An 18,317-nucleotide genomic window follows, 5' to 3' on the forward strand; every position below is an offset into this window, starting at 1 on the left:
CCTATCTTCAATCGCGCTAGCCAGAACCTCATGGCAGCAGCAATGCTACTTCGGACAATGCTCGAGCCCTCTACCTCAGAGGGGCGACGGGTCCATGGCGAGCTCCGAGACCTCCTCGAGACCGCCACGGTACAACAGGCCAAAAGTTTCACTTCTCGACGGCATGGGGGCGCCTCGGAACTACCCACGACACCACCTCGGCTGGATAGAGAGGCCACGGTTCATCCCAAGCCTGCTCGGGCAACGAAAGCAAACAAGGCCCTCTTGGTGCATGACCGCCTCAGCGACTGACATGAGGCGCAAGGCGACCACGATGTGGTCAGTAGGCGACGATGCCACAGCAACGGTGGGCCCGCCCAAGGCTACCACCTGCACCGAGGTGGTCGCTACGATAGTGGGGAGGACCGTAGTCCTTCTCCTAGGTCACCTGGCCCTTGAGTCTTCAGCAAGGCCATCTGCGGTGCCCACTTCTCAGCCCGGGTTTGGCAACTGGCCAACCTCTCAAAGTACAGCGGTGAGACCAACCTCGAGCTATGGTTGGCCAATTACCACCTGGCTTGTTAGCTAGGCAGTGTGGATGATGACCTGCTCATCATCTGCAACCTCCCCTTGTTCCTGTCAGACTCAGCATAAGCCTGGCTCAAACACCTCCCTCCCTTGTAGATCAACAACTAGTGCGACTTGGTAAAGGTCTTCATCAGGAATTTCTAGGGCACATACGTGTGCCCCAGGAACTCCTGGGACCTCAAGAGTTGTCGCCAGAGGCCGAACGAGTCTCTCCAAGACTTCAATCGATGCTTCTCCAAGCAATGCACCAAGTTGACCAGCGTTGGTGACTTGGAAATTGTCCAGGTGTTCCTCTTTGGCACCTCCTATCGAGACCTAGTCCGAGAGTTAGGCCGGAATGTACCAACCATGGCGGCCGCGCTCCTCGACATCGCCACCAACTTTGCCTCAAGCGAAGAGGCTGTTGGGGCCATCTTCCCCTGGGGCCTCGGCCCCCCACCTCCCCAAGAAAAAGAAAAAGGGTCGCCAGGGGAAGCAGGAGGTCCTTGAGGCCGATCTAGTCATGGCCGCATATTGCAAGAATCCCAAAGGCCCCACCAGAGGCCCCAGGCTCTTCGACGATATGCTTAAGAAGCCCTGCCCTTACCACTAGGGCCTGGTGAAGCACACCCTTGAAGAGTGCACCATGCTCCAGCGTTACTAAACCAAGCTCGGGCTCCCCAACAACGATGCCAATGAGAAGGGTGAAATCCTCACCAACGCTTGGAACATAGAACAACTACGTCACTTCTACCCTTAAATTCCCAAGCATTGCATACATTGTTTCTTGAAATACAATAAAGAAGCATTCTTTAGTTGTTCTAATTTTTCGAGAAACCCCCCGAGCCCATCGATGGGGGATCGGCGTTACAATAACGCTATAAGGGAGACTCAGCTCTACCTCTACAGAGGTGCCCACCGTGGGGCTCGAACAAGACTCGGCTCTGCCTCTATAGAACTGAGCCTTCCTCAGGGGCTAGAAGGGGGACCCCCCCTAAGTCCCAGACACCATTTTTAGTCATTTTTCAAAAAAAAATTCTACGCCAAACTCTCTCGCGTACTCTGACAAATCGATTGTATAAAACCTAAGGACCGAAAGTCTGTCTAAGGGCCAAAAGGCTGGCTGAGCCGTGAGATGGCCTACACCTCTAGGCTATGGCAACTCCCTCACCACCTTTTGGCCGAAGGGTAGCTTAGGCCCCGAGGAAGTTTTTTGCAAGATATATGTTCAAAGACGAGACAGAGGGCAGAGGCTCGGAAATACAATAAAAGATGATTAAAAAGCATATAGACACAAGTACTTTAAAAGGCCTCGACGACCACAAGTGTCATGATACAATGATGTAAGTCCTAATCTATTTACATGGCCCCTTGGCCCAGGTCAAAACTCAGGATCGCCAGCATCGGCGGTCGGTGTAGGAGGAACCACCTCCTCTTCGAACAACCTGGCTAGTGCCGTGCCAGGGGCCTCAGCCACGTCCACTAGCTTGATGACCTCCTCCTCGGCCTTCTCATCATCCTCAACCATGATGTAACCATTGCTGACGGCCTCGAGGTCGATGTCGGTGTAGTGCAAGGAGACGACGGCCAGGGCGCGCTTGATGCCCATATGCAGCGCCCCCTCGGAGCCGCTCATGGACTCGGTCGCTCAACATGATCAAGCAGCTCCCAAGGGAGCTGCCTGAATTGACCCCCCGACCTCCAAGGCCTCGCAGGCGGTACGGGCGGTGGTCCGCAGCGCATTGTGCTCCTGGATCTCAGCCTCGAGCACCGCCTACACTGCGACGGAGGCCTTAGTTGCCCGGGAGGCCTCCTTCTCCAACCCTACGTTGAGACAAGCGGGATGGGGTTAAGCATGAAAGAAAACAAGCCGAACAGGGCACAAGCCTATGAGACCCACCCTCGTCTTTCTCCCTCCAGTTTTGGACCTCGACCCGAGAGGCCTCGGCCGCCCTAGAAGCCTCCCTCTCCAGCTCTGTGTCACATCGAGGAGTTTGGGGTCAAACGCAAGAAAAACAAATAAAACAAGGGGCGTGGCTCAATAGGACACACCCTCAGCCTTTTCCTTCCAAGCTAAGGCCTCAACCTAGGTGGCCTTGACCACCTTGATAGCCTCCGATAGGGAACCTTTTGTCAGCAGGTGCGCGCCCTGCTCCGCCTCTAGCTGCTTGGCAATGGCCTTGGTAGAGGTTGCCTCTTATTTGGCCCAGGACCTGAAGGTGTCCTGCTCGCCAGCCACCCGGGTCAGCTCCTCCTCTAGCTCCTTGATCCGCACCACCAAAGGGGCGGCCTACTCTTGAGCCATGGCCACCTTGGCCTTCATGTCAGCACAGCGAAGGTGGAGGTCCTCCACCTCCATGCTCTACACTGACAGAAGCTCATTAGCATTGGTGAGCAGGTCCTTCTACTATCGGAGCTAGTCCCAGACATCCCTCTCCCATCGGAGGAACATCGATTTCCTGAGGGACCGGGCCTCGAGCTCCTGCATAGGTAGAACAAATGTCAAGCACTATGAGAAAACTCGGGAAAAAGACAACACAGCACAAGAAAAGAAAGTGCGTACCTGGGCAACACCGGGTAGGTTGTCAGCCATGATGGACAGCGCTGTCCGCAGCGGCCGCTCCACCAGTCGATGGAATTGCTCGAGGGAGTCCCAGTGCCCCCCCCCCCGCGTTTGCGTCCTCGAGGGCAAATAGAGGCTCCCCCTCAGGGTCGTCCTGGCTTCGCCACAAGACACGTGGGCTATCCCACCCATGGGGCTCGGGTCGTACCTGGATGAGGGCCGAGCTCCCCTCGCTAGAAATTAGTGCTGGCTACTCTGCGGTGCTGACCACCTTGGTGTCCGCCACCTCCTTCCCCCGAGAAGTATCATTGGAGGAGATTGAATGAACCTCCACCTCCCGGGCGCTCTCCTGCGACGGCGGTGGGTCTTGGACCAGGGGCGGTACCAAAGCTTGCCCCACCTCTATCTCCGTATCCTAGGCTGCCAGCTTTGCCATGCCTAAGCCGGCCTCCACCACCTCGGCCTCGGTAGTCCTAGGAGCTCCAGCCTCCGCCACCTCAGCCTCGGTGGTCCTAGGAGCCCTGACGTCCGCCACCTCGACTTCGGAAGCCCTAGAAGCCCTGACCTCTACCACCTCGGCTTCAGAAGCCCTGAAAGCCCTGGCCTCTGCCACCTTGGCCTTGAAGGTCCTAGGGGCCTCGGCCTCGCCCTCGGTGGCCTCAGTGATTGAAGGCGCCTCGGCTTCACCTAACTCGAGGGCCCCAGCCTCACGGGGCATAGGCGCCTCCTCCCCCACCTGCTTCGTGGCTGCCTCAGTAGCTTCTCCTTGGGCGACCGACTCCTTTGGGTTGGCCCTAGCCAACGCCGTGCCACGCTGCATGGCGGCCTGTGCATCCACCACCCATCAGGCGGTCGAGCTGGTGCTCACCTTGAGCGCCTTAAGTGGCGCCAGGGCGGGCGCTTCTGCCTAACGCTTCTGGCTAAAGGCAAAACACTCATGAGGTCAATGTATGACCAAAGAATGAGTGGGAGATGCTGCAAACTCCACTGACAAAACACTTACCTTGAACGGGGAAGCAATAGCTTCCGCACCATGTCCCTTGTCCTCAGCAATGGCGGTGGCGGTGGCACGGCCCCCGTGTCCACCGGTACTGGCCAGCCCTCGCCGAACTCCAACGCCCCCTCGGCCCTCTATGGAGGCGGTTGGGTTGCCCCCGCCATTGCCTGCTCCACCTCTGCCGTCGAGCCCATCGGGCTGACGGCGCGCTTCCCCGACGCCCGCGTCTTGGGCGTGTTGGCCTCGACCCCGGGGTGGGCAATCGCCAGCCGCGAGGCGCCCTCTCCCCCTCCTCTTGGAGATGGTAGGCTGCTCGCTGATGCCCTAGGCGCCATCTCCCTAACATTAGGGAGATGGTATAGGGAACACTACCCCGCCTTGCTCTTGTCGTCATCGCCCGAAGAATCCATCGACGACAATGACGGAGACGGCTCCTCCGGGAGACCGTCGTGCCTCTGTTGCCAGCGACGTTTCTCCAGCTCATCGCGCTCGAGGCTCTTCCTCTTGTGCCTTGCCTCCTCGGCGTCCTTCTGCTCCTTATACGCCTCGGCATGCGCCCTATTCTTCGCTCACCGCTCTACATCCTTGGGAACGGGTGGTGGGGAGGCTCGCACATCCCTCATCTCCTACAGGAATGGCAAACACAAATAAGGGAACAAATTGAAAACATAAGGAGCAAGGAGGCCTCAGGGGTCGCAGTGATGCATGACTCACCAGAGAGATGTACCCCCATGATGGGCGCATTAGGAATAGGGTTGGATCACTGCTCCTCTGCCGCCCCTACACCGTCTCTCTCACCCGACGCAGAATCTCCTCGTCGGAAAGGGCGATGGCAGACAACCAGATTCCATCGATCGGCTCACCCGGTGTCATCTCGAATAGGTGTTGCCGCCGAGCCATCAGCGGTAGCACCCTCTGGCGGTGGAAGGCTGCCACAACCACAGCTGCCGTAAGGCCGTGGCTGTGTAGCCTCTCCAGCACCCTTAGGAGCGGCTGCAGCTTGGACTGATCAGCCAATGGGATGCCATACCTCCACCTCTTCGGTTGGCTCTCCATGACCCACCCAGTATAGGGGGGAAGCCCGCCATCATCATTGCAGAGGTAGAACCAGCTGTTGTACCAGGGCAGTTGGACAACATGAGCTAGGCTGGGATGTAGAAGGTTTGCCGGTCTTGGCGCACTTGGAGAGTGCAGCCACCGGCCCTCAACGCCTTCCACGTGCCCGTCATGCCCGCTGGCTTGGTGTTGAGCCCCGCCTAAAAGAAGTGGAGCCACAGCTCCTAGTGGGGGGCAATGCCCAGGTACCCCTCGCAGATGGTGATGAAGATGGCCGCCTGTGTGATGGAATTGGGGTTGAAGTTGTGGAGCACCACGCTATAGTAATGCGGGAGCACCCGCATGAACTGGTCCACCGGCAAGCTGAGGCCACGCTCGTGGAAGGCCATAAAGCTCACGATGTAGCCATCGTGTGACCTCGGCTCCAACTTGTTCCCTGGAGCAATCCACTCCGGTCTGTTGGGGTTGGTGACCAAGCGAAGGAGACCGTCATCGACGAGCGACTGTAGCGTCGCCATAGACATGTCGGACGAACCCCAAGGATCTGCCTAGAGGACAATGGCGCCGCCGGCCATGGGTGCGGTGGAGAATGTGGCTACGGTGGTAAGGTGTGCTCTCGCTATCTCTCTCTCTCCTTCCCTCCCACTTCTCCCTTCTTCTCCCTGGCGCTCTCTTCCTCTGTTCTTAGCAACCGCTCGAGGGTAGAAAGGGCGAACACAGGTGAAAAAGGTAAGGAGGGATGGGGCATGGCTCGTCACGTATTTATGAGGGAGGAAAGAAGGCAAAATGGGTGGGCGACGAAACCGGGAAAGTTCCCCTTAGATCTAGCGCAGTTTATCTGGCCCCGACCAAACCGCCCACGTGTCCACCTTTTTCTTATTAACCGCGCGCACATGGTAATGTCCCATCCACAGACATCGCATCGCATTCAACCATAGCGACGGCAGGCGCCATTCTATCTCCCTGAGGAACCACCTCAAAAAGTGCACCCACCGTCATTAGCCGATGGGAAGGGAATATCCCCCACCCAATTCCTTTCAGACTAAGGAACTAGGCACCGAGCCTGTTACGGTCTAGGGGTTCGAAGGCTGGGCACCCGAGGGTCTCGATAGCCACCCCAGGACAAACTGAGTTAGGGATGACTATGGGTGAGCCCGTACATGGCCAAGGCCCAAGCAAGCAATTGCTTGGGATGCCCTAAGTCGTGTCTGAGACCGGCAGGGAGGTCTCTGAATGGGATCCCACTGTAGGGAGGCACCGAGCCTCTAGGGCCAATCGAACGGCCCTAGGACCCACTAGAGAAGCCCTCTAGTACTTTTGGAGTGCGTCTCTGGACTGCTAGCCAACCCCTATTGAATGGGGCATGGGCCTCCACTCGGACTTACCCGGTAACAGCTCACCGAAGGTGTCACTGCTCGCCCACCGAGGGTAGCCTGGCATACTCCACCCCTCCTTCTGAATGAAAAGGACACGTGAGGGCGCAACAAAAAAGACAGGGAAACTTCTGATCGCCCTCTTGCTCTGAGCAGAGGCTCGGGGGGCTCTTCCTACAACCAAGCCAAGGCCCAGTGACCCGAACTCGCACTCAGGGGCTCGGCAAACGCGATAAAACCCCTCACTCAACATGAAAAAAGCCCCTGGAGGAATAAATCCACTCCTCCAGGGCCTCGGGGGCTACACCCGGCGGGTGCGCTCACGCACACCCACCGAAGCCTCGAGTACGAAACACCATCCCGCCAGGAGCTACCGCGAGCCAAGTCTCGTCAAAACCTTAGGGAGAGCGCTCACACTCTCCCCAAGGCTCGGGGGCTACTGGCAGGTACCATAAAAAGGGGCCCCCTAAGCAAGAACCGAAAAAATCACTTAGACCTTATAAATATCGAAGCCAAGGGACAACCACCGACAAACCCCCACCTTATCCGAGGCCCGGCTGGACCACCTGGCCCACCTCGAATAATATTCGGGCTCACTTGAAGCGGGCTCAGCCTAGAACGAAACCACGAGGCCTCGGATGAGGTACCGGTTTTCCGACTCACCCGAGGCCCCGTGCCACAAGGCCTCGGACGAGGTACCGGTTTTCTGACTCGCCCGAGGCCCCGTGCCACAAGACCTCGGACGAGGTACCGATTCTCCGACTCGCCCGAGGCCCCACGCCACGAGGCCTCAGACGTGTACCCAGTTACCGACTCACTCGAGGCCAGCTCGGCATCAACCCTATCACCACCACCTTTACCGACTTCTCTGACGGGACGTCACATCCAACTAACGCGTCCAACCACTCCTGTGACATCAGCCGAATGATGGCATGATACAGCGGAGTGGCCAATGAGACGAGAGCCACATCGACGCCATGCCATCCGAGACAGGATGGGGCAGGGGTTACAGGCCGCTGTGCTCGGCACTGTGCCCATGGCTAACACCCGTGCTGCACTGTGCTGCCTAACCCCAGCTCCAAGGATAGCGCGGCGTGGAAAGTCAAGTCTGGGTCCCTGTAGCCTCAAAATCGATGTGCAAGACAAACTGCACCCTCCGAGCCTCGACTATACGCTTCTAGGCTCCTGTGGCCTCGAGACTCGCTCGCTAGCAACCCATTCGGCATAGCCGGGATTCCAAAACTAAAAATAGATCAGAAATCCCAGCAAAGGAGCAAAACTTCATCTACGGCAACGCCTCCATTGTTCAAAAAAGATTGTTCAATTTGCTAAGCTGCGTGGCTTGTTCCTCTCAGCCAGAAGAACATCCTTCCATGCCTCGTACAACACCCAGGTGATGCCAGAATGTGGCATGACCTTCAGGTAGCTTGCCCCCCACCCACGGTAAAGCCCTAGGAAGCCCTCCCCCCAGATCACCTCTGACAAAGCAGCAATCGGTAGAGGAAGATCTAGAGGAAAAAGGAGAGAGGAGTGACCGAGTGAGGACCAAAACCAGACCTGCTCACAGACGGAGAGCCACTGGTCATGGCCGCCTGACTTGCAATCACAGTGTCAGGCGTCTTGCTCGCCCCATCATTGCCGTGGTCGCGTGCTGGCACTACGCCCCTGCTACAGTCACGACTCATGAGCTTGCGGTGGCTAGGCGACTGTGCGTGAGCCCCTAAGGAGGCTTAGGGTTTTGTTCTATTATGCGCCAATGCCGATGTGCGCATGGGCCATGGGCTGGGGGCCTGTGGGCTATGGACTATAGCAATGCGGCCCACAGCCTTTCCTAGAAACGAAGCTCGTTGAGCTCGCGAGTAGCATGCGAGCTAGCTTGGCTTGGCTCATTATACTAAAGAGCTAAAACCTAGGCTCGACTCGGCTCGTTATCCTAATGAGCCGAGTTAAGCCGAGCCAAGCCAGCCACGAGTCAAGCGAGCTAACGAGCTTTGAGTTTTCCGTCCAACTTTATATATATTCTTTATACCATGTATACTCTATGTCTAACTTATGAGGGGTGGTATTACTCTTTATTTGGAGTTTCCATTTTGGAAACTCCCTTTACTAATCATTTTTGCATTTAAAAGGTGTTAATTTTCAGAAATGCCTATTCACCCCCTCTAGGGGGCATCCTTGGTCCTTTCAATTGGTATCAAAGCAAGGTTCTCACCTAAAGCTTCACCGCAGTGAGAAGGATGTCGACGCCTATCGAGTTGGAGCCGGTGCTTCTCCAAAATGATGGTTCAAACTTTCTATCTTGATCAATTCATGTACTCAATGCTTTTAGGGATATTAGTCCTCTTGTTGAGTATATTGTGGATGGAAGCATACCTCTTCCTATAGTTGATTGGAGCAACTACAAAAATTTGTCAAAAGAGGAAGAGATATGTGTACAACTCAATGTTCAAGCTATTAATGTCATTTTGAGTACATTAAGTGTAGAGGTTCAAGATGAGGCAATCTTCAATGGACAACTACCTTCGAAGAGTGCTCATCTCATTTGGAGTAGGCTTGTTGAGTTATATGGAAAATCCAAATGTGATGATGCACTTGACATCAAGTCAATGGAAAATTTGTCCATTGTGTCTTCATGCAGCGAAGAAGCCTCACAAGACCTCAAGAGTGTCGAGCTAGAGCTAGAAGTGCAAGCAACACATTACCTATTGTCTGCATGCACATACCGGATGTGTCCGGTATGCCTATCGGACGTGTCCGGTATGGCCGTGGCAGCAGGACAGCAGGATGTCTATGATGATGAGGCTCAAGCCCGGTGGCGACCAAGTGATGAGTCAACCTTAGTATCTCATGATACTCATCACTTGTGTCTCATGGCCAAGAAAAGCAAGAAGAAGAGTAACAAGAAAGATCAAGAAAAGGAGAAAACACAAGTAGATGATCAAGATGAGAGTGATGTTGAAGTTGAAGGCAACTACAACCTTGATCATCTCAACCGCAAAGACAAGTTTATCATCATGAAGATAGTTGAAAAGAATGATGAGCTTGAAGAAGAGATTGAGAAGCAAGAGCAATCACTTCAAAAGCAAGAATTGTTTCTCATCTCCAAGATGAAAGAACTAAAGGCTCTAAGTGAAAGGTATGAAAATCTATCAATTGAGCATGCTTTAGTTACTAACTCCTCTTCTAGTGTCTCATAACTAGAGAAGGAAAACTTTGAGCTCAAGGCAAGGCTAGATGAACTTTCAAGCAAGTACAATGTGCTACAAGCAAACTATGTTCATCTAAAGTGCTCTCATGAGGAAGTAGTAGAATCAAGCATCATGCTTGAGGTAGCTCATGAGGTTGTGATCACATCGGTAAAATTTTCTCAACCTCTCACACATTCACTCACTAGTACACCATCTCAATTAAATATTTCTTGTACTAATGCGTGTGCTCCTCAAGCAAGCCAATCTTCGATTGAGCTAAATCTCATAGAAAACATAGAGCTCAAAGAAGAGGTGGAAAGATTAAAGAAAGATGTGATTCGTTTGAAGGGTAAGGAGAAAGCACAACCTTCTCAAGATAACCGTGATAACATGGTGAAGAAGCTTGAGAAAGGTTCAAACCTTGCTTCCTCTAAAACCCAACAAAAGAATCACATTTCAAGCAAGGCCAACACAACCAAGAGCAAGAAACAAGGAAAAAGGTTATGCTATGGTTGTGGGTTATATGGACATGAGTGGTCTATGTGTCCACACAAGAGTTGGGCCGACAAGTGTGAAGTGGCCGAACAAAAGGCCTCAAACAAGTTGATCAACCAAAAGAAAAGTGATGGACAAAGCGCTTGTCTCATGAGCAAGAAATTGGGGCATCCTACCAAGAAATGCCTAATGTACAAAGATGCAAGAAAGGAAGCCCAAATTGCAACAAGAAGATGCTATGGATGCAATGAGATGGGCCATAAGGTTGATAGATGTCCATACAAGCAAAACAAGCTTAGAGCAAACAAAGGTCGCATATGCTATGCTTGTAGAAGAAAGGGGCATTTAAGCTATGAATGCCCAAATGGTAACACTCCTAAGCCAAACACATTTGTTTATAATGATATGTTTAGGAAGACCACAAATGGAGTTAACACTAGCAAGGTGATGTGTTCACCACAAACTAGTGCTAAAGCCATTTGAGTGCCTAAGCACTTGTTGACTAACCCAAAAGGACCCAACAAGAGTTGGGTACCAAAGTGTGCTTAGATTAATGATGTAGGTACTTAGTGATGAGATGAAGGCTTCGGGGTGGTTGAGCAAGTAAATTGAAAATATTCACTCAATCTATCAACTAATTCTTATCATAATCTCTTATATGGTTGACCTGAAGATAATTCAATGAATATATCATCTATTTCATCCTCACCATTGGTAACAAGTACCTAAACCTTATAGGATAGCCACTTTGTTCGTTTTGTGTTCAATAGTTCACAAATAGGCATATTTGTGAAACATTGAAAGTGGCTAATTAGATTCAAGTGAAAGGTATTTTATTTTGCCATATGATGCTTTTAATGGCTCTCTAGTAGAGCAATTTATTTGTTGAGATGCAGGGCATAAAATAAATACTATAGCTAAAATGAAGAATCACAAGCAACAGGTTATTTGTTACTGTCCTGCACCTATCGAACGTGTCCGGTATGGCCAGGGATAGAAAGAAAGTGTTTATGTTCTGCGTATTCTGGACGTTTCCGGTATACCTACCGGACATGTCCGGTATTGTAGGAACCAGAACACTAATATGATTGCAACTGAGTCTTTGATTCATATATTTTTATATATCCTTAATTTACTCAGAAGCTTGTGATTTATCAAATCTTAATGGATTGTGAGCATCTCTTGAACTCAAATTTAAATATGGCAAATTATTTGGTTGTGGTTCAAAATAGAAAATTGACTCCCAAATTCTTAATAGAATAAAGTGCTAGTTGAAAGTCATTCAAATTACTTAAAACACTTATTTAGGGGGAGCTTAGTTTCTATTTTGCACCTTGTGGACTAACAAATTTATCTAGCATTCTTTGTAGTCCTTTGGATGAAAAATTGATTTCGTATCTAGCATGATTATTTGGCAATTAAGGTCAACATAAAGATTATCATGCTATGTATCTTCTTAGTGGTATTCTTGTGGGCTCAAGGCAAAGGTATATATTTACATACACACATTGTAAGTGCATCTAAGGCCCTTGATATGTTAGAATGTGCATTTGTGTGACATAGGAGAGATGTTTTTCAAAACCCATTACTAGCATGTGTAGGTGGTGTGAATTTTAAAAACTATTTGAATCTTGGTCCTTGTGACCTAGCCTTGTCATGTGATGATTATAGCTCTCCTTGATTGTTTGATTGGCTAATCACACATGACATGGCTTTCTTAAGTCCACATTCTACTATGTCTCACTATATCTCTCTCATGTAATCAAAATCTATATATGCCAAATATTTGGAAAAGAGAAGTGATACTCATGGCATTTGGATAAGAAAAGTAATTACACCTTATTTGGATCAAGGACATACATGTTTTGGATCAAGAAATGATAGAGAAGGGGATTGGAATTAAGTGAATGAAATTTGGAACAAGAACAGCCAGCCCGCAAATACCGGACGTGTCCGGTATGAGCGGGGTTATAAAATGGCTGGTACCCCTTCGGCCAAGTTAGTTTTTTCTCTCTTCCAACCAACCTAGCCGCCTCTCCTCGACCTTCATTGGCGATTTCGATTTTCCACCATGAAAAAGGAGTGAGGGAGATTGGACCAGAGGAGATTTGCATCAAGATTGAAGGCTCCAGGACTTGGATTTCCAATCTCATCTTCATTCGCTCTCTCAAGGTACCCTAATCCCAGACCTCATCCGATCTAAGTGGTTAGAGCATGATTTTGATATCCTTTCAGTAGAGATGCTATATTACCTGTCTAGAAGCAATGCCCAAAGTTTGGATTCAATTGGAGATGAAATTGAGCATGTGCCCCTGGATAGGGTTGTTGTGTACATATACCAGACGTGTCCGGTATGAGCCAGCAGTGCAGGTTCAGTTGTAGCCTCAACTCAATACTCATTGATTATTGTCCCTTTATGTATGATTGTTTGTCTAAATTAATTTTACAAACCTTGACCATGGTTGGGATAGGTGATTGCAAGATTTTGGATAAATAATTGTATATATATGGATGATGATATAAGAAATATTGTTTGGACATGTATCTAAGATTCTTTGCAAATCATTTTGGATACAGAACAACAACCATGAGTGGAAGACAGGAGCCTAGATCCAAGCATAGGCATGATCCAGCACTAAAGAAATATAAGAAGGCAAGGCAGGACATGCATCCTAAATACAGTCAGTAGGAGCAGGGTAGGAGTAGGGGACTCTCTAGAGCTACTAGGGGTGCTCCATAGTACAGAGAGGGAGACAATTGTTCTTCCTCTAACATAGATACAGAGGAGTATAGAGTGGAGCCTAGTACTAGAAAGAGCAAGAGCACTGACAAAGGTTCAGATGGTGGCAACTCAGATGATGAGCAAGAGATTGAGGAGCAGGCAGTACCTCTAGCTCAGCACTAGCTAGGCCAGGCGGCATCCTAGGTCCTTTTAGCAACAAATCACAAAAAGTCTATGCAGGAGTGTCTCACTCCTCCAAAGGCTCGGGGGCTACTGTTGGATATGTATACCCAGGTATCCAAGCCAAAGGATTAATGAGTGTCATGTCAGCTCATCCGATGGTTAAGGATGCAACTGCAGCCTCGTTTGACCCCCAGGGGCTAGGCCATGCCTCATCTGACTCCAAGGATGAGCTTTCCACCTCGTTCGACCCAAGGCATGGGCGCCGACTCTAATGACAAGGTTTCCAACTCCTCCGACCCTAGGGCACGGGCTCTGACTCCTCTGACCCCAGGGCGTGGGCTTTGACTCATCTGGTCCCTAGGGGGGGGGGCTCCGCCTCGTCCGACCCCCGAGGGTCGGATTCCATCTCGCCCAACCCCTAGGGTGAGATTTCTGCCTCACCTATTCCCTAGGCATTAGATTTGCTACTAGACAAAAGAAGTGGTCCCAGGGTGAGACCCAAACCACTTCAACCACTACGGCGTGGAGGCGCACGCCCTGGAGCACGTCTCAGGCGCATCCTGATGTGACTAGCGGTTGCATTAGGCCATGCTGGGAGACTCACGTCGCCCACCGCGTCAATAGGCCAGCACTGTGCTACCAACTCCCTACCTGACCACCGTCCAACGCTAGATGACTGACATCAGTTGACTAGCACGGTACCGCCAACCCCCCGTATGGTCTCTGTCAGGGGACCCTTTGACCATTCCATCCGCTCGGATGGGATTGAAGACAAAAATGGTGCATGACGCCCGCACGTATGCTACAGCGGCCAATAGGACCCCGGTGCGATGCCGCTGCCACCACGATCTACAGGGTCGGTGGGACCCACGCGAAGAGGAGGACGGCACACCCTCGGGAGCCTTATTTCTCTTTCTTTTTTTACCTCTTCCCTTCTCTCGGTGTCTGGTATCTTGTTCTCTCCCCTTGGTCTATAAAAGGGAAGGCAGGGCACCATTCAGAGAGGGAGATCGATCGACCGATAGATCAAGTAGTAGAAGCATCGAGCTACCGAACCACAAAGACTTGGGAGCTCCTCCCTCTCTCGCTAGTTTGTAACCCCCTTGAAAGGATCAAGATGCCCAAGAGGGGGGGGGGTGAATTGGGCAAATTTGAAATTTCTTTGTAATAATTAAATCCTACGGTTATGATGAGGACATGGCACCTTCGGATACGAACAATGATTATAAGGTGCACTCGTTCCTACATTTGCATAGTGGCTTTGGTTATAATTCACTTGGTTCCACATATACATGTCACTATTTGATTGTAGGTTCAAATGTGTTTCATAATGGAAGTTCATCAAAGTTGAACTTTTGGTTCGTCGGTAGCCCGACAGTGCCTCATTGGGAAGGCCATAACTCATCCATCCAGAGTGCGATCGAGGTCAATGAGCACTTGATGGAAAGCTTGTTTGATAAGCTTTCAAATAGATCTGGTTCCATCTCAATATCACGTTGGCAAGGCCTCAAAATCACCAATATATTCTGTCGCTATTTCTGGCGGGAGCTACACTGTCATCATGGGCTTGTTAGACATCCTTGGGACCCATGCCCAAGTTGGAGCACGCCCCCAAGAAGATGGAGAATGCCTAAGAGATGGCCTTGGACATCCTCCTCCATGGCCACCACCTTAGGAGGCCAGCAAGGACGTCCAAGCCAAGCCAGAGGCCCAGTCCAATCCGAGTCCAAGCCTGCCTCGGCCATCAGGACCAGTCTGCAATAAAACGGTGTCTGTTTCACGAGGAAATCAAGAACTAAACAAAACCCAAAACCTAATGATGGCGGTGGCATATGATTATAAAGGTCTTGGGGTCGTCGCCTACCCTGGACGCGCCCCCTAATGGGCCCAAACACGATACACGGTCCAACGGACCAAAAGTAGGTGTCGTAGCACCCTGGCAGATTCTAGATGCTAACTTGTTTCAACTATTCCCGTGATTCCGAAGAGGTTTTGACGTGAAACCACTTGGATTGGCTTCCTTATCAAATTAGATTTCCATCCATATGTGGATCATCGAAAATGGAGTTCGGATGCGTCCTGGGCGTCTGTTTTATTGCAGACTGATCCTGATGGCCGAGGCAGACTCGAACTCGGATTGGACTGGGCCTCTAGCTTGGCTTGGACGTCCTTGCTAGCCTCCTAAGGTGGTGGCCATGGAGGAGGACGTCCAAGGCCATCTTTTAGGCGTTCTCCATCTTCTTGGGGGCGTGCTCCAACTTGGGCGTAGGTCCCAAGGATGTCTAACAAGCCCATGACGACAGTGTAGCTCCCGCCAGAAATAGCGACATAATATATTGGTGATTTGGAGGCCTTGCTGATGTGATATTGAGATGGAACTAGATCTATTTGAAAGCTTATCAAACAAGCTTTCCATCAAGTGCTCATTGACCTCGATCGCACTCCGGATGGATGAGTTATGGCCTTCCCCATGAGGCACTCTTGGGCTGCCGACGAACCGAAAGTTCAACTGTGAGGAACTTCCATTATGAAACACATTTGAACCTACAATCAAATAGTGACATGTACATGTGGAACCAAGTGAATTATAACCAAAGCCACTATGCAAATGTAGGAATGAGCGCACCTTATAATCATTGTTCGTATCCGAAGGTGCCATGTCCTCATCATCCTCCCCTTCTTGACAACAAACCGTCCTCGGTTTGAGCTTAGCTGGTGGACAAGTTGTCAATAGTAGCCAACATTGCTCCCCTTCTTGAAATTTAACCTGTTGCCTCATTACAAAACTTGGGGATTTCGACATGACAACATTATCGCTATTGGTGCCCTCTAGTTGATCATATTTTTGCACAATGAAAGGAGATTTCAGAGTTGAACAAATATAGACACGATGCACCATATACTCTCCTTTACAATTATATTTGCCAATAAAGTGACATGTACATCTAGATAACCATGGCAATCCTGCACAATTAAATTTCTCCTCCAAACTACTCAGAGCACATAGTGTCTCAAACTCAATATCCTCCAAACTACTCAGAAGACAACAATTTTAGTTCATCAGTTTTAGTAGCAATATGAATAACATGTTTATTTTCAGCACAAATGGTTGGTTCCAAAACATGTAAAACTAAAGCATCATCAACCAATTCATCTTTATCACGAGGAACATCAAGCAAATTTAGATTGGACAAAGATAAATCAAGAGAGGGTTACACTAACAATTGCTCTATGATAGCATGATTTGTGGAAAAATTTAGTACATTAAGACAATTTTCACCTTCCGTGAGTGTAGCACCATGAGCATTACCTATGTTCTCAGTAGGAGTAATAGGCGCATTGTGAAGTGTTGGTTCTGAATTTGCATATGAGGTTGTGAGCTCCTCATTTTCTTCCATGTCATCCTCTCGCTTATGTACATTATCCTACAGAAGGTTAGTCATAGCAAGAGGAATAACAATAGACTCTTCCTCTAAATGGTGCACCTCAACATACGAAGTCAAAACAGGAGGTGGATTAACAAAGGTTTCTCGCATAAGAAGTTTCATATCATTCCAAGTTTGAGGTTTATCAGAAGGATCTAAAGACTCCCACCAAGATAAAGCAGAATGTCATAAAATACTAGCTGCATTTTTTACCTTCCTCCTTGGACACATAAAGCGAGTAGCAAATATGTTGTCGATGGCAATTTCCCACTCCATGTACTCATCAGCACCTATACCGTCATAAGTCGGTGGATACGAACAACCTGTCATTGTTAGAAGACAGCAAAAGACAATACAAAAATATTATCCCTATCAAATGACTACATGGTTGCAGTGGTGTCACTTTTGACAGCAAGTGGAAGCGTCTTACCAAGCTCTTACAAAGTTCTTACCAATGCAAGTAGTGGGCGGTACAACCGGCGGCTGGTTCGTGATACCTATAAGGTAGTGGTATCAAGATTGCAAGGACCTTTTTTCTATACTGATCTGAAGTATATATGTGGATCTTGGGAGGCACGAAAAAAACAAATATATATATGTGGCACACAAGTCAGTGACAGACAGCAATATTGAATAAATGTCCAGAGCACTTGTCCTAGTTGCTAGCCTATACGTGTTCCTATCACCAGTTATGATAAACAAGAGAGGAAACAAGGATGAAAGGAAACAAGTATTAAAGGTAGCAACGGTTATGAACAAGGCAAAAGGTACCACAAATAATAGAGCTATTGAGTGTTCCTTATGTGCTCCTTTTCGATATCTTCTATTCTCTTTTACTATTTTTTTCTTTTATTTTTTGTCCAATCTTTTTTTCTTGCTTTTGCTCTTTTGATATTTTTTTCTCAGCAAGGAGCACACAAGAATAAACCACAAAAAATTTGAGCTCAATTGAATAAAAGATGTGGCCTATAGAAAATTAGGACTGTGCTAAAAAGCATACCAAAACTTGTGGGCCCAGAAACTCAATTTTCCTAATCGAATTTCGCAACTCTAATTTTTGCGAACCCAGCAAGCTAGGATGAAATACATCTAAAATTTTCTGGCGTTCTCCGTAGATATAAATTTTTTCCCGTTTTGAGTTCGGATGCAATAGTTATGACTGTTTTAAGGAAGCTGCTCGAATCAGGGATTTAGTGGACACAAGATGCAAACCGATGATGATACGGAATAGCGGCAGGAGGAGGTATCAACACAAACTAGAAAAGAACACAATCTAAACCAGTAACAAGACTTTGACCTAGGATACAAACTCAACAAAGCGGACTCTGAAACTGAATCATGCAAAGGCTATGGCGCGGATGGTTATAGGATAGGAAATAAATATGGCATTGGACTATGGGATAAAAGCAAAAACACTCGAACTAAGGGTAAGATGCGAACTTGACGGTATACCTGAAGCTCTGATTACCACTTAATGTAGACTAGGCCCGATCTTACGAAAGGTATGATAGCGTCGATTGGTGGAGACTCGATGTTCACGATCTAGGCTTCGAACCAAGACTTATTCGGACCCCCACAACCATTACACCACTGCTCCGTTGGTTATCAACCACGTGAACGCGATTGACCTCGCCGAGAAGGCTTTCCTGCAAGCGAATCGAGAACACAAGCAAGAACGAGATAAACACAATCTGAAATTGCAAATAAATATGAGGCTTATGAAGATAAGAAAGAGTTCAAGTCTTTATTCGAAAGGACTAATCGCCACA

The 18,317-nt window shown here is 49.4% G+C and overlaps 1 protein-coding gene across 1 annotated transcript; it reads right to left on the reverse strand.

The window, feature by feature from the left end:
* Positions 1 to 3,524: 3,524 nt before the first annotated feature.
* On the reverse strand, positions 3,525 to 3,929 carry LOC136491875 (uncharacterized). The gene has a single exon (XM_066488084.1). It carries the CDS (start codon positions 3,927 to 3,929, stop codon positions 3,525 to 3,527), a length of 405 nt encoding a protein of 134 aa, XP_066344181.1.
* Between the last annotated feature and the right edge of the window lie 14,388 nt (positions 3,930 to 18,317).

Source organism: Miscanthus floridulus, chromosome 11 (assembly GCF_019320115.1).
Source record: "Miscanthus floridulus cultivar M001 chromosome 11, ASM1932011v1, whole genome shotgun sequence".
NCBI lineage: Eukaryota > Viridiplantae > Streptophyta > Magnoliopsida > Poales > Poaceae > Miscanthus > Miscanthus floridulus.

Bases quoted from the DNA above. Each gene is read 5' to 3' on its own strand.
- LOC136491875 (XM_066488084.1), bottom strand. From the start codon at position 3,929: ATGCAGCGTGGCACGGCGTTGGCTAGGGCCAACCCAAAGGAGTCGGTC.